The sequence below is a fragment of the Canis lupus genome, chromosome 19 (genome assembly GCF_048164855.1).
Source record: "Canis lupus baileyi chromosome 19, mCanLup2.hap1, whole genome shotgun sequence".
NCBI lineage: Eukaryota > Metazoa > Chordata > Mammalia > Carnivora > Canidae > Canis > Canis lupus.
Genome location: NC_132856.1, coordinates 54,597,778 through 54,622,867, shown reverse-complemented (window position 1 = coordinate 54,622,867; position 25,090 = coordinate 54,597,778). Strand labels below are relative to the sequence as shown.

The 25,090-nt window shown below is 56.7% G+C and overlaps 3 protein-coding genes and 1 long non-coding RNA gene across 14 annotated transcripts in view; 1 reads left to right on the top strand and 3 right to left on the bottom strand.

Annotated features, from left to right (window-relative positions):
* HNRNPM (heterogeneous nuclear ribonucleoprotein M) overlaps positions 1-25,090 on the bottom strand; it is a 277,288-nt gene that overhangs the window by 67,173 nt on the left and 185,025 nt on the right. The window lies entirely within an intron of this gene.
* RAB11B (RAB11B, member RAS oncogene family) lies at positions 1,007-10,752 on the bottom strand. The gene is made up of 5 exons (XM_072787517.1): positions 10,577-10,752; positions 4,043-4,238; positions 3,101-3,294; positions 2,676-2,756; positions 1,007-2,062 (listed from the first exon to the last, which is right to left on the bottom strand). Exons 1-5 carry the CDS (start codon positions 10,614-10,616, stop codon positions 1,917-1,919), a joined length of 657 nt encoding a protein of 218 aa, XP_072643618.1. The 5' UTR covers positions 10,617-10,752; the 3' UTR covers positions 1,007-1,916.
* On the top strand, positions 8,703-19,955 carry LOC140610946 (uncharacterized). 4 transcript variants are annotated; one of them, XR_012012374.1, is made up of 5 exons: positions 8,711-9,157; positions 9,513-11,025; positions 11,339-11,511; positions 16,923-17,177; positions 18,599-19,955. It is a non-coding gene; the product is annotated as an uncharacterized lncRNA (long non-coding RNA). The 4 variants fall into 4 exon arrangements; XR_012012373.1 differs by lacking the exon at positions 18,599-19,955 and adding an exon at positions 18,280-18,484 and having other exon boundaries at positions 8,713-9,157; XR_012012375.1 differs by lacking the exon at positions 18,599-19,955 and adding an exon at positions 18,280-18,484 and having other exon boundaries at positions 8,714-9,157; positions 11,339-11,466.
* ANGPTL4 (angiopoietin like 4) lies at positions 19,303-25,090 on the bottom strand. Its single transcript, XM_072787516.1, has 7 exons — positions 24,608-25,090; positions 24,331-24,441; positions 24,072-24,189; positions 21,681-21,794; positions 21,241-21,336; positions 20,876-21,157; positions 19,303-19,966 (listed from the first exon to the last, which is right to left on the bottom strand). Exons 1-7 carry the CDS (start codon positions 24,938-24,940, stop codon positions 19,785-19,787), a joined length of 1,236 nt encoding a protein of 411 aa, XP_072643617.1. The 5' UTR covers positions 24,941-25,090; the 3' UTR covers positions 19,303-19,784.

The following is a 25,090-nucleotide window of genomic DNA, read 5'->3' as shown; positions in this document are numbered from 1 at the left end:
GATCCTTGGGCTACCCAAAACCCTCCAGGGTGCCTCATTACTTCACTCGGCCTGCCTGAGGATGCTGCCCACCCTCTGCCCTCCCCACGCCCACCAGCCCAAATCCAGATTCAGGAACCCCAGGGTCTGGGCAAATGGCTCCTGGAGTGTATGTGGCCCCACCAGATCCCCTGCTATCCTGTTGCTGGCCTTGGCTCGGGGTGCTCCCTGGCCTGGAGCACACACCCAGGCTCACTCCAACTCCCCTACAGGAACAGCCCCCTGTGCCTCAGGGCTCTTCTGGAAGGGCTGTCTGGGTTTGCCTAGCTCTCCAGGCAGGGCAGCCAAAGCCTGAAGTTGGGAGAAAGCAGACCCCTGTCTCTGGTGAGTCTTCTAGGGGTCAAGGGCGTAAGTGGCTTCAGTCAGAGGGTAGAGCATCTGGAACAGCTGCAGGCACTCAGGTGAGAGGGGACACAGTGGGTCACACGGTCAGTGCAGGGATGGGATTGTGGGGATAGCGACATTCCCTCCATAGTAGGAAATGGCTCTGCCCACATGGACCAGGGGAGAAGCTGGACCCTGGGGAGAGGCAGAGGAACTCCAGGCCACCTGCCTCCCCTCTGTCACCAGCATCCTTCCACTGGGCCCTTCCCAAAGGTCAGTCCAGGATGGGGAGAGCAGGGGTGGCGCTGGCACCACCACCATCCCCTGGATGAGCCCCTGGAGGCAGCTGTGGGCAGCAGATGGAAGTGAGGACAGTCCAACCCCAGGGCCAGGAATGGGGAGCAGTGGGCTGGGAAGAAGCTGAATACATCCCCCAGCCACAGGGGCAGCTTGGAGAGGATACCCCCCACCACCACCAGGCCAAGGGCCCTGTGGTCAGCTCGTGGGCCTCTGCACTGTCCTGGGTGGCACTTGGGCCTGGTCTTCCAGCTCCCTGTGGCAGCGGGACATGCACCGCGAGGAGCCCCGGCCCCAGGCGTGGCCTCCTGGCAGAGAAAAATGAAGACAAAGGCGCAGTGGCAGGTTTCTGTACAGGAAGTCGGATTATACATTTTAGTAACGGGCGGAAGAAATGAGGCATCGGGGCAACAGTGCAGGGGCCACAGGGAGAATAAGAGATCGAGAGCTGGGGTTTGGCGTCAATCTTACAAAGTGTATAAAGAATCTGTGTTTCTCTACAATAACAAAAAAACCAAAGGCTACAAGAGCGGTTGTATATACAAAACACGGAGATATTGCTTCACTTGCAAACAGGTTCCTGACCAGACAGGAGACAAGACAGAGGGGAGCACAGGGAGGGAGGGCCGGAGAGCGCGCTGCGTGCAAAAGGAAGGGGAGGGGGGAGAGGGGTCTTCTCCCAGCATAAATCTACAGGCAGGAGCTGGAGTCGCGCACACACGGGAGGTCGAAGGCGTGTACCGGTGCTGGCTGTGCGTGGGGGAACGGGGGTGCCGAGAGCCAAGAGTGTCCACTGGCCCTGGCCCCCTGGCGCCTTGCTCTTCGAGCTAATGCTCAGAACGGGGTTCTGGGTGGGGATTGGGGGCCAGTTGTCGGGCCAACTGGCCGCAGAGGGAGGGAGGTGATCGCTCCCTGGAGTCTGCCGTGGAAAATTGGAGAAGCCTGCTCGGTGTGCCCATCCTCCTTGCCTCTGGCTGGCCCTGTCCGTCCTGCCACCCTCCCCGACCCGCCGCGATGCACACTGGGACCCAAGAAGAGCAGGTGCAGCAACCCGGGCTTCTAGCTTTCCTTGAGCAGGACAGCGGGTACCACTTGACTCCTGTTCTTCCCGGGCCCTGGCCAGCCATGCGGAGCTCGATGGGAGGGCAGGAGCCAGTCACAGAGGGACAGAGAGGGTGGGGCAAGGGAGCACAGAGAGGTGAGGGGCGGGCGGAGGACGAGGACGTGCACGCACGCTCGGACGAGGCGCGGGGCGGTCACAGGTTCTGGCAGCACTGCAGCTTGTTGGGTTTCTGTCCGTCGGTGGTGGGCGGCACGCTGATGTCCACCACGTTGTTGCCAGGGGACTCGTCATGGGCTGCGCGGTCTGCAATCTGCTTCTGTGACACAATGCGGTAGATCTCTGCAGGTGGGGGGAACGTGGGGTGAGTGCGCTGCGTGCTCGCCCGCAATGACTGTCCCCCTGCCATCTGGACCGGCCGCCCTCCAGGGAGCAGCCCCAAGGCTGAACCCAAAACCCCTCTCAAAGGCCCTGACTGTGCCCCCCAACACGGCGGGGCAGGGGGAGACGGCTCCCACCTGGTCACCCAATGCTGACTGTGTGCTCAGCAAGAACGGGACCCGTGTCTGGTCACAGATATACCCCCGGCCTGGCCTCTTGTCCTATATGATCAGAGGCCCCCTCCTCCCAGAATAAGCACCCAGGGGCCTCGGGGCCCAGTGTCCCCCTGGCTGACCGAGCTGGCTGCTCTCTGGTGGAGCCACGGCAGAGGAGCCTTGCAGAAGCTGGGTCGAAGGGGTCTCTACGTCCTGAGTGCCAGCAGGGCCAGGATCTGGCCTGATCCCTAAAGCACGCCACATCTGTCCTGTGTCCAGACCGACTTGCAGGTTTAAAGACTAAAGCTTCTCCGGCTGTGCTCTGGAGCATGCAGTCAGAATGGCTGGTGCCCTTCCCAGGCCCCCCCCACGATGGGCATATTGGGGTTACTATGGCCCCAGCCAGGCCCTGTGACCACCTGTGAGGATGTTCTTGAAAGCTTCCTCTACGTTGGTGGAATCCAAGGCTGAGGTCTCAATGAAAGACAAGTTGTTCTTTTCTGGAACAAAAAGAATATGGCCCAGGTGAGCAGTGGTGGAGCAGGGGGGCGCTGCCCTGCATCCTCTCAGCGACCCTGCTTGCCTGCCCGCTTGCCTGGCCCATGAAATGAATGGTTGGGGCCAAAGGGATAGGATCGAGATGACCACACCTCAAGAAGGGGTAGCTGGTACCGAGGCCATGGCCAAGAGAGAGAAGATGCCAGGGGCCTGGGGGGCAGGGCAGCTGCCCACCTTCCAGATGTTTCTCTGACGCCTCAGTCACCATCTCGCTTTGGGGAATGTGGCCCCGGGGAGGCCCGGGCAGGCCCCCTGGCCACACCTGCTCCAGCCCAGCTTGACTCACCGGCAAAGGCACGGGCCTCGTCAGTGGGCACGGCCCGTAGGTGGCGAAGGTCACTCTTGTTGCCCACCAGCATGATGACGATGTTGCTGTCGGCGTGGTCCCGCAGCTCCTTCAGCCAGCGCTCCACGTTCTCATAGGTCAGGTGCTTGGCGATGTCATACACGAGCAGTGCGCCCACTGCACCGCGGTAGTACCTGTGGGGGCAGGGCGTGAGCCGGCTGCCAGGGCCCCCCACGACCCCCTAGCCTGGGCTCTGTGGGCAGCAGCCCCTAAGCCCCCACACACAGAGCAGGAGGCACAGGGCCTGCTCAAGGGGTGGCCACTGCGGCCTCGAGGGAGACAGGTGTGTCCTGAGGTTCTGGCTCTGCTCCCCAGGTTCAGCTCAGGAATACGGAGCCAAAAAAAAAAAAAAAAAAAAAAGGAATACGGAGCCAGAGGAAGAAGTCTGGGACCTGGGGTCAGAAGACACTCATAAAAAGGAAGAAGGAGAGAGCCACTGCTGGGCACAACCTCTGATGCCCACCGTGGCTCGGCCAGCCTGACCACCAAGGAGACAGACGGCCACATGTCTACCCCGAAGGATTAGGGACATGAGAAGGTGACCAGGCTTTGTTGGAGGGAGTCCCAAGGACACAACTGGCTGAGGACTGCAGAGAGGTGACCCTCACCGTGTGGCCAGCATCCAGAGAAATCAGAGCCTCAGGGGACTCCAGGGGTCAGAGGGAGCAAAGGACATGGCTACCCTAGGGTCACAGTGTGGCCAACACTGGGTATTGGTTGCCCCAACGGTCCCACAGTTCCTGGAGGTCCTGTCCCACCACCCTGGGCTGCCCGCTGTGCAGAGGTGTGCTCTCCCCTTCTCCCGCCCAACTCCTACCCATACTTCAAGGCCCACCAGCCCACCGCCGTGGCTGCCTGCATCTCCCCAGCCCCGGCACTCACGCAGAGGTGATGGCACGGTAGCGCTCCTGCCCGGCGGTGTCCCAGATCTGCGCCTTGATGGTCTTGCCGTCCACCTGGATGCTGCGGGTGGCGAATTCCACGCCGATGGTGCTCTTGCTCTCCAGGTTGAACTCGTTGCGGGTGAAGCGTGATAGCAGGTTGCTCTTCCCCACGCCCGAGTCCCCAATGAGCACCACTTTGGGGGGGCAGGAGGGACATAGGTGAGACTCTGCAGGCCAGCTTCCCCCAGCCAAGGCCCAGACACCACCCATGTGCACCTGCAGGACTGTCGGGGCACCCTGGGTGCTGCACAAACTTGAAAGTCAATGTCAGAGCAGTCAGAGCCATCCTGGAGCCCAAGGCACCACGTTCCCTGGTGCAGAAGCAAACAGGGGCTCAGGACTTCTGCAAACACAGCCACTGTGGGTGGCGTAACACCCCAGCTGTCTCCAGTCCTTCGGAGCAGGGCTGCCCCCACTGCGAGGGCCGGACCCAGACATCTCAGCAGGTATGTCTTAACCTCTCTGGGCTGCCTTTTCTGCAAGAGGGGGACTCAAGGAGAAATGGCAGGATCAGAACTCCACAAGCACCTAGCATGCTAAGACAGGCCGGGGAGCGGTTATGACCAGTGTTCTTCCAGCTTCTTACCAGAAGGGTCGGTCTCCAGAGCTCTAACAGGAAATGAGGAGTCTCGCCCCCACGCCCACCCTCACGGGGAGCTGCTATAAGCAATCCCACATGCAGTCGTGGCACAGTCGGAGCTGGCTCATGCGGAACAGGAATGTGCCCTCTAGACGCAGCCATGAAGGCACAGAGCCTGCCACCCTGACGCCCCCAGAGCCAGCCCTTCCTGCAGAGACATCCGAGCACCAGTCCTGAGCACAGCAGAGCAGGCCCCTCCAGCCTCTCCCGGTATTCTTCTAACAAGGTTCCTGCCCCAGCCAGAGAAGCATTGCCCCAAGGGGCCAAGGCTCCCCAGGCTCTGGGGCAGGGCCACGTGAGACGCTCCAGGAGAAGTGTGAGCCCAAGAGGCTGTCCTTGGACCCAAGACACACTGCGTCTCATGTGTGTGTACGCACGGTGTGTGGGCCGCGCTGGCACCCCCGGGTGATGTGCAACGCAGAAGAAACAACACTGGCGGTCGGTCCAGACACGCCAGAGAGAAACCACATGGATCCCCCACATGTGGATCTTGGGCTCTGGCACCCAGGGTGGGTCTGTCCAATGGGAAGACGTGGGGGCCGAAGGCGTGGTCACCCACAGCACCAGTAAAAAGCTCTTCCTCGAATGGATATGTGCGTGCCCCAATTCCCACGGCCTCTGACCGCCTTCGCCGCCCCCACCCTGGTCCACACCAGCCGCGGGGCCGTGTCCTTGCGGTTACTCCCAGCCAACCAGCAGGCTGTTTTCCTGGAGGCCACCAGAGGGCGGCCCTGGGCACCCCAGCCGGTCCCACCGCTGCTCCGCCCACAGCCCTCCCAGAGGGCGAAGTGCAAATCCACCCGCAGGCCCCCGCCGGGCCCTCCCCACGCTCCCCCTCGCCCCCCCTCGTCCCCCCCCCCCACTCTGCTGCGGCCACTGGGCCTCCTCGCCAGGCTTGGGAGATACCCAGGGCGCCTGCGCTTCGCTGGGCCCGTTCTCCCCGGGTACCCGCCCGGTGCCTGCCCTCCTCCCCGCCGTGGGCTCCCTAGCCCGCCCCCACGCCAGCCTTGACTTCTTTGTTTTCTGGCCATCCCGCCACGAGGGCGAGGGGCTCAGGCAATCGGATTCCCTGCGCCGGCCCCGGGGCCTGGTGCAGTTCCCCGCACACAGGAAGCATCCGATCAACGTCTGCTGGAAGAACAAATGCCAAAGTGGCTGGGGCAGCCTCCCAGGCCCACCTGCCTTCACACGGGGTAGCCGCCCGGTTACCCTCCTCAGGTGACCGGGGAGGAGGGGGCAGGCGAGGCGACCCCCAGGTCCCCGCACCCTCTCTGGGCTGGCTGCCTTACAGCCTAGAAGGCTGAGAACGAGAAGAACGTCTAAGGAGCCTGTCCCAAGAAAGCCCTCGATGGGCACCGTGCCACGTGAGTCGCAGGTGACCTTTATGGGTTAGAAAGCAGGCGAATCCCAAGCACAAGGCACTGTGGGCCGGTGCCTATTTACAGGCTCGCTCCGACCTCCTAGCCATGCTCACCAGACAGTGGCTTGCCCAGGGCCACCTGGCTGGAAAGTTGTCCATCAGGATTTGAACCCATGCCTTCTGCGTCCAGGGCTGAACTCAGGGATCTGGGTGCAGCCTCCTCCTTTCCCACCATCTGGGGCACCCTGGCCCTGAGTAGCTGGCAAACTCCTGCTCATCCTTCAAAACCCCTCAAGTCAGGCCTCTCCGCTCTCCTCAAACCACCATGTGGCCCGGCCTCTGTGACCTGCGATAACAAGGCATGTTCTCTGGTGACACCAGGTGAGCAATGGAAGACTGCGAGCTGACCTCAGAGAAAGGTGGAAAGAGGTGATGGACATGGGTCTGTGGCCCTCAACCATGCTGTGGGGCCCACCACCCACACCCCTAACGCCTCACCTCCTTCCCACGGGGCCAGGGGAACCTGGCCAGGGCTGGAGAGGTTTGCTCACAATTCTTACACCCTCAGGAACAGAGCAGGAAGTGAGCCAAGGGTCCCTTCTGGGCCCTGTCCTGTGGCCCCTCCAGCCCCTCCTGCCCTTCCCAGCCTCTAGCCTCGGGCAGCATCAACTCTGCCCTGGCCTAGCCAACAATCCCCTCAGCACCTCGGGCCAGGCCCAGCCCTGAAGGCTTTGTGGCTGCCTTCTCTGGGCCACCCCAGGAGCAAATGCTTGTACAGTTGGGGACACTCAGCCCAGAGTGCCCAAGTTGCTGACCCTGCGTAACCCAGTGAGAAAGTGGAGGCCAGAGCAAGATGAGAGCCACCAGCCACTGCCCAGATGAACGGCGGGAAGGCCAGGCTGCTTGGACCCTCCCGGCACACGGCGCCCGACGCAGAGAGGTGGCCAGTGGGGCAGCGGCCAGGCTGGCCCCCCGTGCGGGCTAGGAATGAGAACAGCATTGTCCAAGGCACAAGTGACCCGTTGTCTTGGGGAAATAAAGGGCCCTTGAGGACACAGCCCGTAGAATTTCCACAGAAGTTGGTGGCCTCACTGGCTGGGAAACGGCCCCAATGGACATGCCACTTGGCTGGCAGAGAAGGCGAATGCAGTTGGCAAAAACGAAGAGCTGGCACCTCTTGTAGCCCTGGGTCCTCTGACCTGCCCATGACAGTGTGGAACCCCTGGGCCCCGCACTCTGACACCCAAGTGGGCTGAGTGGCCATCTGGGTGGGGGGGCTGGCTTCCCTACCCCAGGCAGAGCAGGACCCTGTTTCTCCTCCAGGAAGCCAAGCCCTGACCACCCCAGGCCCCAGGGACCGGCACTTGAATGGAGCAGGGGACAGAGAGACGCCCAGTGCTGGGGCACAGGCAAGGCCACCATTTGCCAGTGGAGGAAGATGCTGTGCTCAGGTCCTTACCAGTGGGTCTGGTGGGGGCCCGGTGCAGGCTGGAGAGCCAGGAGGGTGAGCACTGGGGCTGGCCTGCTTCCTGGGGGCTGGCTGCTACTCTCGCCTCGCCCCCTTTCCCAAAAGGACAGTGGCACTGGGGAGGAAGGACAAAGCCCAGTGGACAAGGCCCTGGGTGACCACAGCAGCTCCCCGCTCCAACCCACATCCTCGTAGGCAGGATGAGTGGCTGGGGGAGCTCTCGGGAGTCCTTGGTGTCCCTTTGGACACAGCTGCTCCCACTGTGGATCCTGCAGCCTGGGCCACACCAGAGGTCAGGGGTGCCCCCAGGGGCTGATCTGTAGGCTGGGGAAATGGCCCATGGCTGACAGGATAAAATGTTCGCAGGAGGAACGTGAGGATCTATAATTAGGTACAAATAAACAACCTTTCTCCTGGGAGAGGCGGGGGAATGTGCAGGCAGGAACACAAACAGCATGTGGGGAAAGCACCCCGGGGGGATCTGTTGGCCTTGGTCTCAGAGGTCAGGGGAGCCAACGTGTGATGTGGCTGCCAAAATAACCAAGGCAGTGGCAGGAGAGCTAAAAGGAGGGCAGTCCGTGTCCCAAGGGAGAAGTGCCAAGGGAAGGCCACGGGGGTTCTCAGGAGGGTCTGGGGGACAGATCACGCCTCTATCTAACCCTGTCTACCAGTGGCAGGTGATGTGTCCCTAGTGGCTTGCCTACCTGCTGGCTTCTTTCCTTCTTTATGTGCCAGACCCACAGAGTTTCCTTTTCCTGTTTTAGTAAAAAACTGAGGGGATTTCAAGAGAAATATGCACAGATAGCACGGAGACCGCCAACAAGACATACGTGTAAACAGGAGGTCTCAGATGACGGCAGTCTGGGAAACACGGCCCTTGCGGGCTCGACTTTCACTCCTAACCCTGCCTGAGAAGGTCAGCAGGACACCTGCTGACTGAGAAAAGGAGGCTAGTGGGGGAGGGCAGCAGGGCAGGCAGCTCCTAACCCCCCCCCCCCCCCACACTGTGCCAGTTGCTGCCACTGAAGCCAGATCTGTGCTTCCAGGAAGTGGACTCTGGAGATGAGTCCCAGGAAGCACACAGCCGCTCCATTGCCCCTGACCCAGTAACTGTACTTCTGGGAACATACTTCAAGGAAATAACACAAAGGGCAAAAAGATGACTAGTGTTGGGTTATTTATAACAGGAGGCGGCTGAAAATAACAAGGGGGAAATGGCCATAGAAAGCTGGAGGTGACTACTGGGGGAAATGCCTCTGGCCCTGGCAGTCCACATTCAGGGGGGTACCCAACCGGGACCTGGGGAACGGCCGCCTCTGGCCCCAGCTGCAGCAAGATGGAGTCCTGGCCACTTGTGGCCAGTCCCCAAAGCCCGGGCAGAGCTTCCCCTGGCTCTCATGTGATACCCCAGAGTGCTGTGGGCATCAGGGCCCTGGCCTGATACCTGCTGACCACACAGCTTCACCTGCCAGTGACATATGAGCCTGCATGCAGCTCCCCAGGCCCATGATGCTGCGTGACAACTCTGGGCCTCTGCGTAGACACTCCGCCAGCCCAGAAGCCTTTCACCACATGGACATCCCAGGTAGGGAGCGCGCCACCCCACTCTCCACATCCCCAAGGCCCCCAGGCTTCCAGCCCCAGCATGCGGGAGGACACCACAGACACGATGGTCACTGATGGACATGGACTGCGCTCCCAGGGACAGTCAGGTTTCCCCAGTGAAGGGACGGTGCCAACAGCTGGTGTGAGAGCAGACCCTCACACTGCAGGCAGCAGGGCAAAGGTGCCTCAAGCGGGCCTAGGGTTAGCTCTCATGGGCAACCACTGTCAGCCAGGGAGCCCAGAACAGACCGCTCCGGACCTGGCCAAAGCCCAGGTTGGCACAGGAAGCACTGTGAGGTCAGTGACTTTTTTTTTCTTTTTTTTTTTTTTTTTAGATTTTATTTTGAAGTAATCTCTACACGCAAACTGGGGCTTGAACTTGCAACCCAGAGATCAAGAATTGCATGCTCTGCAGACTGAACCGGCCGGGCGCCCCCAAAGCCTGTGACTCAAGTCAGGCCACAACCCCAGCGATGGGAGGAGTCTCCCCAGCTCCAGCCGCAGGGTGAGGGAGCTGGGCCAGCAGCAGTTGCCTGACCTGCCACAGCCGCACTGGAGGTTCCTAGAGCCCTCTGTCCCTTGGGCAGGGACTATCCTGCAGCAGGTTGGCCGAAGCCCGGCCCATGGGGACGCAGGTGCGGGGGGAGGTGGTCTGCCAGGCTAAAGCCCACAGCTGACCTGGGTTCAAATCCTGCTCCAACATTTTTCAAATGTGCCCTGTCTCTCTGGGTCTCAGTTTCCGGATCCACAGAGAAAAGAAGGTGGCTATTATCTCCTGAGCCCAGCACACACACTCCTCCCCCCACGCCAGGCGCCCCTCCGCACAGTTCTGGGTCAGCCCCCAATCCAGGGTCCCCCCCATCACACATCTCAGCCCCTCGCGTCCTCTCGCTCTCCGGGCCCCGCCCCCAGGCGAGCTGCCACCAATCAGGACAGGCTCCTCCCACTCTGCGAGAGCCCCACCCCCGCGCGCCCAGTCCCAGCCCACTTCTTGGACACGCCCTCCGCCCCTTAGCCACGCCTCCTGAGGCCCCGCCCCCAGCACGGAGGCCGCTTGTTACCCAGCCCGGCCCGCCAAATGCTGGGGAGGCCCCGCCCCCCAGAGGCTCCGCCCCTAACGGCCTCTCCCACCGCTTGGGGCCCCACCCCCTCCGGGCCCCGGCCCCGCCTCGGCGCATCCAGGGCCCCCAGGCCTCCCTAGGCCGCCCGCTCCGCACGGCCGCGCACTCCAGCCCAAAGCTGGCCGAGCCCAAACTGCCCCGGCCTTCCCGGCTGCCTAACCGCCGGGCCCCAAGACTCGGGCTCCGGCCTGGGCCCAGCGGCCTGGAGCGCAGCCTCAGCCCGCCCGCCCGCTGCCTCGCCGCCATCCCCTCGCCCGTCTGTGTCCCACCGACCGCACCTTTGAATAGGTAGTCGTACTCGTCGTCCCGGGTCCCCATTGTCCTGGCGCTTCCGGCGGGATCGGCGACTCCGCAGCCCCACCACAAACACCCGACGGGGGCGGAGCCGGCGCCGCACAGAGCGGCGGCTGAATCACCAATCAGAGGCGGGTGGCGTAGCGACGGGCACCCAGGGCAGCCAATCACAGGCGGAAGCAGAGCCTCAGGGGTGGGCGCCGCCTGGGACCCACCCTCCTCGCCTTCGGTCTCCTGGAGAAAGGCGGAAGGAATGCGGACCTTTCTGAAGTGACGGCCGCGTCAGCCTATCAGAGGTGGACTCTAGAAGGCGGGGCGGAAGACTGCAAGAATGAAACAGATTGATGGCACTGGGAACCAATGAGAGGCTTGATTCAGGCGGTCCGGGAGTACCAGAGGACCTGTCCGGGAAGGGAAATGGGGCTACGTCCAGGTGATGTTACGCTATTTAACGTCCCGATGACGTCATAGGTTAATGGGCGCTGCTCTGCTTTCCCCCTTCGCCGCCTCCTCCCCTCACCCACATTAAAAGACCGTTTACAGGCCTTTGGGGGGGTTGGGTTTTCATCACTATATTTGAGTCATTAAGATACCCCTCTACCTCAATTTCCCCCGCTGCAGGATAGGAGAAACTAAACTTGATGAAATTTTTGGAGGCAAACTGGATTATCTCCCTAAAGACAAACCAAATCAACTTTCTGCTCTCTGTCATTAAGTCTTTTTTTTTTTTTTTTTTTTTTTTTAAGATTTTATTTATTCACGAGAGACACAGAGAGAGAGGCAGAGACACAGGGAGACGGAGAAGCAGGCTCCATGCAGGGAGCCCGACGCGGGACTCGATTCCGGGACTCCAGGATCACACCCTGGGCTGAAGGCAGGCACCAAACCACTGAGCCACCCAGGGATTCCCTGTCATTAAGTATTTAACAAATATTTATAAAGCCCTTTCTGCACGTTAGGCCTCTGCAGCACGATGCCCCCCTTCTCTATCCCCTTGCCCTGTTTTATCCCATCTCCCGCCCCGGAGGATTTATCACTACCTGACCGACTGTATGTTTGTGGGGGCACCTGCCTGGCTCACTTGGTGGAGCAAGCGACCCTTGACCTCCGGGCCATGAGTTCTGGCCCCACTTGGGCCCAGAGCGTATTTAAAAAAAAAAAAAAAAATGTGCTTCTTTCTTGACCCATTCATGTCTTTAGTGCCCTGCCAACAGAACACGAGACCCATGAAGGCAAGAAGGACACTGTCTGTCACTGCTGGTGCTGTGACCCCAGCGCTCAGCAACTATTTGATGGGTGATGAATAATGTAATCACTTTAACTATAATTGTAATTATTATAATTGCCTCGTGGACCTCACCCCTGTGTTTTCCAACAGGCATCCCAGACACTAATTTGGCCTCTTTTCCAGCATCCACTCCTCCTCCTGTGACTCCATGTCCCCCACACTACCCTCCACCTCTGTTCCCCCCACTGACCATCTCAGGGCCAGAGGTCATGGACTCCTCTCTCTTCAGCTTTTAGCCTCCTGCTTTTCCTGCCCTTCTTTCCTTCAGTTGTCTTGCTGTGTTCCTCCTCCATCCTACATTTCTGATCACTACTCACCCCCCATCCCCACCACCTCAGTCCTGGCCCCATCATCACTCCCTGGACCTGAGCTGTTGTCTATCCCCAGATCTCCCTGCCCTGCCCTCACCCCACACAGTATGCTCTTTCCATTGCGGTCAGTCTTTTTTTTTTTTTAATAAAGTAAGCTCTATGCCCAACGGGGACTCAAACTCACCACCCCAAGATCCAGAGTCATGCACTCTACAAACTGAGAGGGTCAAGGGCCTCAATCAGAGGAGTCTTTTGTTTATTTATTTATTTATTTAAAAGATTTTATTTTATTTTATTCATGAGAGACACAGAGAGAGGCAGAGACACAGGCAGAGGGAGAAGCAGGCTCCATGCAGGGAGCCTATGTGGGACTCCATCCCAGGACCCCGGGATCATGACCTGAGCCGAAGGCAGATGCTCAATCACTGAGCCACGCAGGTGCCCCCAGAGGAGCCTTTAAAACATACGTCAGACTATCTTGCTCCCCTGTTTTAAATTCTTTCAGTTCTGGGGCACCTGGATAGCTCAGTCATTTGAGCGTCTGCCTCTAGCTCAGGTCATGATCCCGGGGTCCTGGGTTGGAGTCCCCCAGTGGGCTCACTGCTCAGGGGGGGGAGTCTGTTTCTCCCTCTCCCTCTGCTGCTCCCCCTGCTTGTGTTCTCTGGCTCTCTCCATCTCTCTGTCAAATAAATAAATAAATAAATAAATAAATAAAATCTTAAAAAATAATACAAATCTTTCAGTTCTTCCTTTAGTAAATCTTTACTGAGCACCTGCTAAGTGCCAGGCAGTGTTCTAGGTGCTGGGGATCTAGCATTGAAGAAGACAAAGTCCCAGCCCTCATAGAGCTGGGAGTGTAATGGAGTGAGGCAGACAAGAAGCCAGTACACATTATGCACAAGATAGTTTCACAGTCGGAGGCGTGCGGTGAGGAAAGACTGGATCATGTGGTGGTGTTGCTCCTTAGCTAAGGACCCAGGGAAGGCATCCTGGGGGAGGTGGCATTTGCAGTGTTTGGGGGAAGAGGAGGAGGTGCTGGGAACAGCATTTCTAGGGGGACACAACAGCAAGCAGGAGAGACTCCGATGAAGTCTGTTCTGACAGCCAGGTGGCTGTGGTGGCTGGAGCTTGGGGTCCAGGTGTCAAGAGATGGGATGATGTGAAAAAGCGAGACTGGAAGCCAGACCAGAGTGGACCCTCCCAGGCCTTGTCAGCACACCCCTGGGTAGTTGGCTTGAAGCCCTTCCCATTCCTGCATACCTCCAGTTCCCTCTCCTGGCTTCCTGCCCAAATGCTGCAGCCAGGTGGGGCTATTAAATGGTTCCCTAGTGAACTTTACTTCCTGCCAAGGCTGCTAGACTTCTGCTTTCACTGTGCCCTCTTCCTGGAATGCCATCTCCCTCCCCCATCTTCTTTTTTTTCCCTCCCCCATCTTCTTTGTAGAAGTTTCATCCTTCTTTAAAAACTGAGTCAAAAGCTATGTCTCTCTACCCTGAAGGCTTTTCTCCTGTCTGGGCCATGTTCTTCTGGCCCACACCCTCCCAGGATAGCTTATAGTGATATTAGTAATGATGATATATATATATATATATATAGTGTGTGTGTGTGTGTGTGTGTGTGTGTGTGTGCTATGAGCCAGACACTGTTTGGAGTGCTTTTCATTTACTGCTATGTGAAATCCTTACAGCACCAGAGAACAGAAAGGGGTGGGGTACCAGAGTGATCCCCCCTCCATTTTCCAGATGCAGGAACTGAGGCCATAGAGCTTTAATAGACTATCTCTAGTCAACCAGGAGAATGATAGGGCTGAAGAGCTCTGACTCGAGGTGGACGGGTCTGGAATCACATCCTGGCTCTTATTTGGTTCCCAGTCATCGTGATTATTCTCTGCATTGAGATGGAAGAGGTGGTGATGACAGGAGAAGGGACAGGGTTGGGGAGATAAGCTCTCTTGGCAGAGCTGGAGAATCAGGAGGGCATAGGTGAGGGAACCCCCTACCACCCCAACCTCTACAGATGGGACTTCCCGCCAGTTCCAGCCACAGTGGGCTCAATGGAGATTCTGCAAGCCCTCCTGGTACAAGACACCTCCAAACATGGAGCCTGGAGAAGGTCTGGCCTCCAGCTGAGAAGTTCATCACCCATACTCAGCCAGGACCCCAGGGAAATGACTGTGTCCCCAGCGCCAACCAGGAAGAGTCATGGGACAAGAAGAACACAGACTTCCCCAAGAGCACTTAGAAGGCATATTGGGAAGATAGGTTCTCCTATTTATTTTTATTTTTTAAAGATTTTTAAAATTTATTTATTCATGAGACACACACACACACAGAGGCAGAGACACAGGCGGAGGGAGAAGCAGGCTGCATGCAAGGAGCCCAATGTGGGACTCGATCCCGGGACTCCAGGATCACTGCCTGAGCCAAAGGCAGACACTCAACCACTGATCCACCCAGGTGTCCATCTCCTATTTTCTTAAGATTTTATTTATTTATTCATAAGTAGCATAGAGAGACAGAGACATAGGCAGAAGGAGAAGCAGGCTTCTCACAGGGAGCCCGATGTGGGACTCGATCCCCAGAACCCGGGATCATGCCCTGAGCCGAAGGCAGATGCTCAACCACTGAGCCACCCAGGCGTCCCAGGTTCTCCTATTAAAACAGCAGCTGGATGGGGGCGCTTAGGCACAGGCAGATGTTGTTTTTCCTAAACATGTGTCCTTGAGACAAGGCATCCCATTGTTCTAGCCACATGATATGAGCGACAATTTTAGGCAGTGAATTAAAAAGCATTGAACCACATGCTGGGAAAGTCCAACCTTTTTCCTTTTTTTAAAAAAAAAGATTTATACATTTATTTACTTGAGAGAGAGAGAGAGAGAAAGCACGTGAGCACACAGAGGGAGCGGGAGAAGCAGACTTCCCACTGAGCAGGGACCCTGATGTGGGGCTTGATCCCAGGATCCCAGAATCCCAGGATCATGACCTGAGCTGAAGGCAGGTGCTTAAGCAACTGAGCCACCCAGGTGCCCTCTTTTTCCCATTTTTGAAGTATTATCTATCAAGGAGAGAGGTTTACTCTTTCTTGCTCATACCTCTTGAACATTTTCTATCCCTCATCTCCTTTTCTTAAAAAAAAAGATTATTTATTTATTTGAGGGGGAGGGGCAGAGGGAGAGTCTTTTTATTATTTATTTTATTTTTTATATTTTTATTTATGCGAAACAGAGAGAGAGAGGTAAAGACACAGGCAGTGCAAGAAACAGGCTCCCTGTGGGGAGCCTGATGTGGGACTTGATCCCAGGACCCTGGGATCAGGCTCCAAGTCGAAGGCAGACTCCCAACCACTGAGCCACCCAGGCATCCCAGGGAGAGAGAGTCTTAAGCAGACTCCTCCACGCTGAGTGTAGAGGGCTCAATCTCACGACCCCAAGATTACCACCTGAGCTGAAACCAAGAGTCAGCTGCTTAACCAACTCCATCATCCAGGTGACCCCCCCATCTCCCTTTCTTTCATTTTTTTTTTAAATTTAGATTCCTTTATTTATTTTTTTATTTGTGATAGTCACACAGAGAGAGAGAGAGAGAGAGGCAGAGACACAGGCAGAGGGAGAAGCAGGCTCCATGCACCGGGAGCCCGATGTGGGATTCGATCCCGGGTCTCCAGGATCGCGCCCTGGGCCAAAGGCAGGCGCTAAACTGCTGCGCCACCCAGGGATCCCTCTTTCATTTTTTAAAAAAGATTTAATTTATATATTCATGAGAGACACAGAGACACAGGCAGAGGGAGAAGCAGGCTCCATGCAGGGAGCCTGATGCGGAACTCGATCCCAGGACCCTGGGATCACGCCCTGGGCTGAAGGCAGATGCTCAACCGCTGAGCCCCACCCAGGCATCCGACCCATTTCCCTTTCTATACCGAGCTCTGACCCAGGCTGAGAGCCTTCAGAAGGCAACAAGATCTGGCTAGTATTTTTCTTGCCCATGTTTTATTGTGAAAAATTTAAAAACATTTAGAAAAATGAAAAGAATTGTACAGAGAATATCTAGATTGCACTATTAACATTTTGCTATATCACATATCCATCTCTACTCCACCCACCCATCATCTTAATTTTGGTGCTTCTCAAAGAAAGTTGAAAATTTGGAGGGATCAAGGGATCCCTGGGTGGCGCAGCGGTTTGGCGCCTGCCTTTGGCCCAGGGCGGGATCCTGGAGACCCAGGATCGAATCCCACGTCGGGCCCCTGGTGCATGGAGCCTGCTTCTCCCTCTGCCTATGTCTCTGCCTCTCTCTCTCTCTCTCTCTCTCTCTCTGTGACTATCATAAATAAATAAAAATAAAAAAAGAAAAAAAGAAAAAAAAAAGAAAATTTGGAGGGATCAAATGTATAGCATGGTGATTATAGTTAGCACTTGAAAGTTGCTAAGAGAGTAGATATTAAATGTGCTCACCCCACAAAAGAAATAACTATGTAATGTGATGGAGGTGACAGCTAACCGGATGGAGGTAATCATTTCACAATATACACATGTATCAAATCAACACATTGAACATCATAAACTTAGTGATATGTCAGTTGCATCTCAATATACCTGGAGAAAAAATAAAAATAAAAGAAAGTTGAAGACATCAACTTTCTCTCTAAACACTTCGGCATGCATATCATTAGTTAGAGTTCAGTATTTATTTATGGCTCTTTTCGGTTTTGTTTTGTTTTTTTTCTTCCAAGGTGAAATTACAAACAACGAAATCCAAATCTTAAGTGTACATTCACAGAGACAGAGGCATATGGAGGAGTAACCCACTTCTCTCAAGGTTGAGAACTTCACCATCACTGGAGAAAGCTGCCTCATGTGTCTTCTCAATCCTACCCATCTTTCCAGTATCAACCACTATTCATATTTTTCCCCCACTCAAAGTGATGGCCTCACTTTGGATCATCAATTAGAGGCCAACCTATCTGTAATGAGGAGGGGCTTTGAAGGTAAGTTTGGTAAGGGCAGGAATCTTTTTGTTCACTGGAGTATCTCAGGTACTTAGTACCAGAGTTTGACATGTAGTAGAAACACAATAAATATTAGCTGAATATATTTATATTTATATTTATATTTATATTTATATTTATATTTATATATTCGTATATTTATATATTTATGTATATGAAGCCAATTTCTAAAACAAAGGATAATTTATGCAGATGTGGTAAAAATGTGAAGAATTTACCCAAAATACTGCATTAATGTACACACTAGAGTTGTGCTGTCCATTATGGTGGTTATTACCCCTGTGGGGCTGTTGACTGGTTATATGGCCAGTCCCAACTGGGATGTGCCATAAGCATTAAAAAAACACTGGGGGGATCCCTGGGTGGCGCAGCGGTTTGGCGCCTGCCTTCGACCCAGGGCGTGATCCTGGAGACCCGGGATCGAATCCCATGTCGGGCTCCCAGTGCATGGAGCCTGCTTCTCCCTCTGCCTGTGTCTCTGCCTCTCTCTCTTTCTCTTTCTGTGACTATCATTAAAAACAAAACAAAACAAAACAAAACACTGGGTTCCAAAGACTTAATACAAGTGTGCCTGGGTGGCTCAGTTGGTTAGGAGTCTGCCTTGGGCTCAAGTCATGATCTCAGAGTCCTGGGATCAAGCACCATGTCAGGCTCCCTGCTCAGAGAAAGTCGGCTTCTCCCTCTGCTTCTGCCTCTCCCCCAGCTTGTATGCACACTCTCTCTCAAATAAAATATTTTTTAAAAAATGGACTTAGGGGCAGCCTGGGTGGCTCAGCAGTTTAGTGCTGCCTTCAGCCCAGGGCGTGATCCTGGAGACCCAGGATCGAGTCCCACGTCGGGCTCCCTGCATGGAGCCTGCTTCTTCCTCTGCCTGTGTCTCTACCTCTCTTTCTCTCTGTCTCTCATGAATAAATAAATAAAATCTTTTAAAACATTAAAAAAGGATTTAGTACAAAAAAAAGCAATGTCAACTATATCATTAATCTCATTAATGACTTGTATATCACTCACATGGTGAAATGGTAATATTTTGGTTATATTGGACTTAATAAAAAATACTTTTTTTTTTTCTTTTTTAAAGAGAGAGAGAGCATGTGAGTAGGGGGAGCTGGAGTGGAAGTAGGGGCATAAGGAGAGGAAAAGAGAATCTCAAGCAGGCTCCAGGCTCGGCATGGAGCCAACATGGGGCTCAATCCCACAACCCAGAGATCATGGCCTGAGCCCAAGAGCCGGTTGCTCAACTGAGCCACTGAGGTGCCCCAATAAAAATATATTTCTAAAATTCATCTCATCTGTTTCTTTTTACTTTTTTTTTTTTTTTTTGAGAGGGCTGGGTGGAGGGGCAGAGGGAGAGAAAGAAATCTTTTTTTTTTTTTTAAGATTTTATTTATTTATTTCAGAGAAAGAAAGCACACATACAGAGGGAGAGGGAGAAGCAGACTTCCCACTGAGCAGGAAGCCCGATGCGGGGTTGGATCCCATGACCCAGGGATCATGACCTGAGCCAAAGGCAGATGCTTAACTAATTGAGCCACCCACTGAGAGAAAGAGAGAGAAGAGAGAGAACCTTAAGCAAGCTCCATGCCCAGCTTTGCCCACGTTGGGGCTTGATCTCACGACCCTGAGATCATGACCTGAGCTGAAATTAAGAGTTGGATGCTTAACCAACTAAGCCACCCAGGCATTCCCCCTTTTTACTTTTTTTTAAACTTTGTGCGTGTGTGTGTTTTTCCCTTTTCATTTAATGTGACTATTAGAAAAAAAAAAATTAAACGTGTGACTCACATTATATTTCTATCAGATGGCGGGATGCTAAAAAGTTCACTGTGATTCATGTATGTCAGTAATTAAGAAGGGGCTTTTATTCTCTCCACGAGTTTCCAGAAGGATTAAGTATTTCAGTTTTTGAATATAAAACCTGACACACACATTGTGAAACAACAAACGAAGGGAGGAAATTAAAACCTGTTGTCGGGTGGTAGGACGAGCCAGTGTCGTCCTCAAAGGATCTGGGAGCCTTCACCCTCCACCCTGGGAACGTATTTCTGTGGACTTTGAAACTGCCCACTTTTTAAAACAAACTGAAGAATAAAACAGAACAAAATGTTCTGAGGTTGCTTTTATTACAAGAATTCTGCGAGCTCCACCCGGACACCGCTGGCGCCGGCTCATCCCACAGCACCCACACACAAGGACACTGTGAGGGCGCTGGGGGCCCGCGGGGGCCCGCGGGAGCCCTGGTCCCCCAGCCAGTCAATGTGACTGAATCCTCCATCGAGGGCTGGCCTGGCTGCCCCCAAATGGTCCCTCTACGTCCGACTCCTCGGGCAGGCAAGGAATAGGTCTCAAAGCCCCTCGGTCTCACGCTTCCAGGGCCTGCAACCCTGCAGCTCCGTCCTCAGAGGGTATCACCTGCAGCCCCCCACCCGGAAAGGGGGCAACTCCAGTCATGAGCTGCTTCTCTGTCCACGAGGCTCCAGAGGGCCCCTGTCTTGAGCCCCTGCCTGGGCAGGGAGTGGCCACATGCCGGGCCAGAGTCAGAGTCACTGTCCTCCAGGAGCCTGGCACCAGGCCCCAGTGAGGAAGCTAGGAGGCTGCCTCAGTTGCTGTGGGCTGGATCAGCATCGTGGTGGCCTGCAGTGGGTAGTAGCGGCCCCGCCAGGTCTTCCAGAAGATGCCCTTCTTACGCTGCTGCCGCTGGTGTGGAATGGAACGGAAGTACTGGCCGTTGAGGTTGGAATGGCCACAGGTGCCAAACCACCAGCCACCTGGGGTCCAAGAAAACAGAAGTTGGTCAGATGGGGGTCCTTGTGCATCTGCTGGGGCTGGGATGGAGATGAGGCCAGGTGTAGGACTTCATAAATTTTGGAGGGGAAGATATTTCTAATGATTGTCACACTGGGTCCTGAGGAACCCCAGGTGGTGACAAAGGAGTCTTGGGGGCATTGGGCCCCCCTTTCCAGTCCTGTGACTGTGGCAAGTTACTTCTCTGTACTTGGTACATGGTTAATGTTTTTTTTTTATTTTTATTTTTATTTTTTATTTTTTTGGTTAATGTTTTTTAAAGACTTTCTGTGATCATCATCCAGTTTATATTAGACTGAATCTTACAAAATTACTAGCTTTCCATCATTTCTTGACCCACCAAAAGCAGTTTCATGCATTTCACTCTACAGGGCCTGGACTCTGTCTCCGATTTCATTTGAACAAGACAGGGTTTATCTTGGTGGCTTTGCCACAGGCCACAGCCACAATCCCACAAATGTCATCTCAAAATAGTGTTATAGAGTGGGAACTGTGGTTACACCCAGTTTTTTAAAAAGATTTTATTTATTCATGAGAGACACAGAGAGAGAGTCAGGGACACAGGCAGAGGGAGAAGCAGGCTTCCTTAGGGGAGCCCAATGTGGGACTCGATCTCAGGACCCTGGGACCATGCCCTGAGCTGAAGGCAGATGCTCAACTGCTGAGTCACCCAGGTACCCCCTATACCCATTTTAAAGATGGGCAAACTGAAGGTGGGAGAGGGTAAGTCAGTTGCCTAAAGGCACCCAGCAAGTCAGCAGAGAATAGATGGGATTTGGTGTTGAAGGCAGGTCAGGGGAACAGAAAGGCGGGGAAGGGGAGGTCTTGCCCTGGGGTGCAAGGCAGGACAGGAAGGGACAGGGCTTGCTCACCAGAGAGGCTCTTGGCACAGTTCTTGTCACCACGCAGGTCGTGGTCCTGATCCCAAGTGGAGAAGGGCAGGGAAAGGCCACTGGGCGCCACAGTGGTGGCCCCCAGTTCATTGGCCACAGGCGCCGTGAGCTGCAGGCTGTAGGCCGTGTCCTCACCACCCAGATGGACGGGGAACTGCAGGGACTCCGCATTGCCCTCCCAGTCCTGAAGCTGCACAGCCAGGCGGCTGCCGCGGTCTCCCAGGATGCGGTGCACCTTCTCCAGGCCCAGCCAGAACTCACCTACAGGGGAGAGGCCGGCAGTGAGACAGAGCTGTGGCCCTCACCCCCACCTCTGGGGCTCTGGCCCCACTAGAGACACCCACCGTGCGGGTCTCCAAAGCCAGCCTTGTAGGCTTCCCAGGGCTGATTAAAGTCCACGGAGCCATCCTGGCGTCTCTGAATGACAGTCCAGCCTCCATCTGCCCAGAGAGGTGCAACGTCATCAGGAGGACCCTGCTTGCAGGGGACCCTGACCCAAATCCGGAACGGCCTCTAAACCCAGAGAGGGCAGTGTTCCCCTCATTCATCCCAGCAGACCAGAGGAAGGTGGTCCAAGGTGGGCTGACCATTGGGCCAAGGGGCTCAGCCTAGATCATTGTCCCAAGGACTCCACAGGGCAGGAGGGAGGGGGCAGCAGCAATCTAGAGAGCTTCTCTGGGCCCGCTGAACCTGGCTCAACCATGGGTTGTGGTATAGGAGCTGCATCTGATAGACAAGGCCCATGACACGAAGCAGGGCACCCCAGGGGGCCAGTGCGTCCTACCTGCGGTCATCTTGCAGTTAACCAGGAAGGGCGGGGACCCCTGAGGCTGGATCTGGAACAGTCCACTTTGCCTCTCTCCTTCTTCAAACAGCTCTTGGCAGTCCCTGGGCAGCCCTGAAGGGCAGGCAGAGAGAGGGGCAAGGGGATTGAGGCAGGAGGATTCTCAGGAAACAGGCATGTCAGGGGCTGGGCAGTGGGTGACAGCGATATAAGGAGACAATCCTGGGTTCACCACCTGGACGGCTCACGTGCCAGCCACCATCCTCCCACACTGCACTGCCACCTCTGGCCACGCGGCCTTCCTGGCACCACACAACCTCCTGCCACAGGGATTTTGCACGTGCCAGCCACTCTGCTGGGGACCCTCTTCTCTCAGGCCTTTCCTGCCTCATTCTAAAGATCCAAGCTTCCAGAAGAGATACCTTTCCCGACTCCCAAAGAGGAGCATCGAGGAGTTTGTGTGCTCCCAACCCTGGAGTCATCATCTGGTGGTCTCTCCTCCACTGAATAAGGATTCCCTGGGCCCAGGGACAGAGTGGCTTTGCCCACAGTCTGGTGTTTCACCGGTTTAACCAGCGCCCAGGCTGATCCTAGCCCACAGCAGGTGTTTAGTAGCCTGGAGGAGTGAGTGAGAAGCTGGGCCAGAGTGGGGAACAGAGGGGAGCCCAGCACAAGTGGCTCTGCTTTGTCAGGTGGGGCTTGCAGGGACAGAGGCCGCACCTGGGCCCCCAGGTCTGGGAAGCATTGGTGCAGGACAGAGGATCCAAGGAGGAAGAAAGGGGGTGCGTGGGTGGGGGTGCGTGGGTGGGGGAGGGCCCGGGGCGTGTCCAAAGGCTGGGGAAACCCCGCCCCCAGCCCAGCCCAGCCGGGGAAAGTAGGGGAAAGGTCGCCCGGGGGAGGGGAAATCCACGCTGGGGGGAGGGGGGCGGACCCAGAGTGACTGGAGACCTCTTCCGGCCCCTGGAGCAGCTCCCCTTTCCCCTACTTTCCTCCCTTCCAATCCCCACGGCACCGGGCCAAACCACCAATGTGGCTTCCATTAACACCAGCTGTTTGTCTCTCCAGCTCTGACCCTTCTCCTACTTGGCAGGGCTGAGCCCCGGGTCTGGGAGTCCCCAAACCCACGCACCCCCCCCGCACCCCCACATCCCCGACCCAGACCCGCGCCTGCCGGTCTGATCCCAGGGAGGAGGTTTGGGAGGGTGTACTGGACCCTTACTGGCCTGGGAATGGGGAGGAGGGGAGGGAGTTGGAGGGAGGGGAAGGGAGGAGGAGCCCTCAAGACTAAAGGGCTGACAGCCAGCAACCAGCCCCAGGGTGTGAAAGGGGGGAATCCGAACTTTCACCCAGTTGGTTGCACGCAGCCACTGATGCCAGGCTGGGGTGTGATGGGGTAGGAGGACCGTGAGGAAGCCAACCGGGTCTGGAGCCCAGAAGTTAGGGTGGGGGCAGAGGCACCAGGAGCTGGGAGCCTGTGCCAGACCCAGAGCTGGGGTAGGAGATTTGGGGCAATCTGGAAGGCATAATAAAGGACCCACAACTAATGATGGTGCCAGAGGCCCATTCTTTGCAGGAAGGGGAGAATGGGAAGGAGGGTGATCAGGGACTTTGGGACCAAGAGAGGGGTAAGGGACTTGGATTTGTAAGAGATTCAACAGTGAGTGGTGTGTCTGGCCAGGGAGACCGGGGGGGGGGGGGGGGGGGGGGGGGGGGGGGGAGGGGGTTCCCTGCTCTCGCCCCCCTCCTAGATCTACACTCCAAGAGACCATGGGGCAGCCAAGCTCAGAACCCTCCACTCCTTGAGGCGCCTAGGGGGGCTCAGTGGTTGAGCGTCTGCCTTTGGCTCAGGGTGTGATCCCGGGGTCTTGGGATCAAATTCCGCATCAGGCTCCCCCCAGGGAACCTGCTTCTCCCTCTCCCTCTGCCTCTGCCCCTCTGTGTCACTCATGAGTTCAATCAGAACTCCAGGATCCCTAGCTAGCACCCTCCTGCGCTAGCACCCTCTTGCCCACTGCTGCGCCCTCAGAGATGGTTCCAACCTTCAGGAAGGCATCCTTGAGCGGTAACACCCCCTTTCCCACACCCCTGCTGCTCAGTTGGACCCTCTTCCCCAAACCCTGCCCCAGTTAGTGGCCGGCAAGGCATTGAGGGAAGCCACTGGCTTGCCAGGAAGGAGGAGGTGGTGGCCCAGCTGGTCAGGGGCAGGGATGAGCTGGGATGTCCCCCCTTCAGCCCCTTGCCAGAGTCAAGTGAGCCCATGGAAACCCAGAGCCAGGCCCTCTCTTCTTCCCAATAAGATGGACCAGACCAGGAGGGGTCAGAAATGGCAAGTGCATGTGTGGTGGCCGGGACAGAGGATTGCCAAGGGACAGCCGAGGACTGGACACTCACGGTGCAGGCGGCTGATGTTGTGAGCAGGGCCCACGAGCTGTGCCATCTTGGGGAGCCTCTTCTTCCTGGCAGCCTTCGCCATCCCGTGGCCCAGATGCATGGGGCCCAGGAGGCCCACCTGGACAGGACAGAAGGAGGATACCAGGTCTGGGCTGGCGCTCGCTGCGCAACCTGACTGGTTCTCAGTCCACACCCACAGGGCGAGCTTCCACCTCCCGCCCCAGCTGCGGGGGTGGGGGTGGGGGGTGGCATCAGGTACCTGGCTCTGCAGCTTCTGTATTTTCAGCTGCTGCTTCTCCAGGTGCCGCTGCTGCTGGGCCACCTTGTGGAAGAGTTGCTCGATCCTGCTGTTCTGGGTCTTGAGCTGAGTCTGGGAGAGCGCAGACGGCGGCCGTGAGGTCAGGGCCTCCCGCGCCCAGCCTCTCGGTTCATCCACCTGTCCGGCCTTCCAGCTCCCCCTCCCGGGGCACCCCGGGGGCATCCCCCACCCCCCGCCCGTCCACACTGTTTAAGACCCGGAGGGGAGCGCCAAGTACCTGCAGGCTGCGGAGAGCCTCGGGGGCAGCCTCGCCGCGGGGGCCCAGGCCCTCGGGGGCGCGCGGAGGCGCGGCGGAGCCCCCAGGCTCCTTGCAGGCTGCCCCGCAGGCGCCCAGACGCCGCTCCAGGGCGCCCAGCTGCCCCTGGGTGCGCTCCACGTGCTCGCGCAGCCCGTGGCCGAGCTGCAGGAGCCCGTGCGCCAGCACGTTCACCTCGTCCCAGGACGCGAAGCGCTGCGGCTCGGGGGGCGTCGGGCTGCCCCGCGCGCTCAGGAAGCCGGCGGCGGCGGCGTACAGCACCAGGGCTGCGGGGGCGCTCGGCGCTCGGCGCATCCTTCCCGGGGGCCGGGGCGCGGGCACTCGGGGGGCGCGGGGGCTCGAGACTCGAGGGCCGGAGACGTGGGGCACCCTGGCGGAGACCCACTCGCGCGCAGAAGCCACCGGGGAGCCTCGGATCGCAGCCTCCAGCCCTCTGGGCTTCGC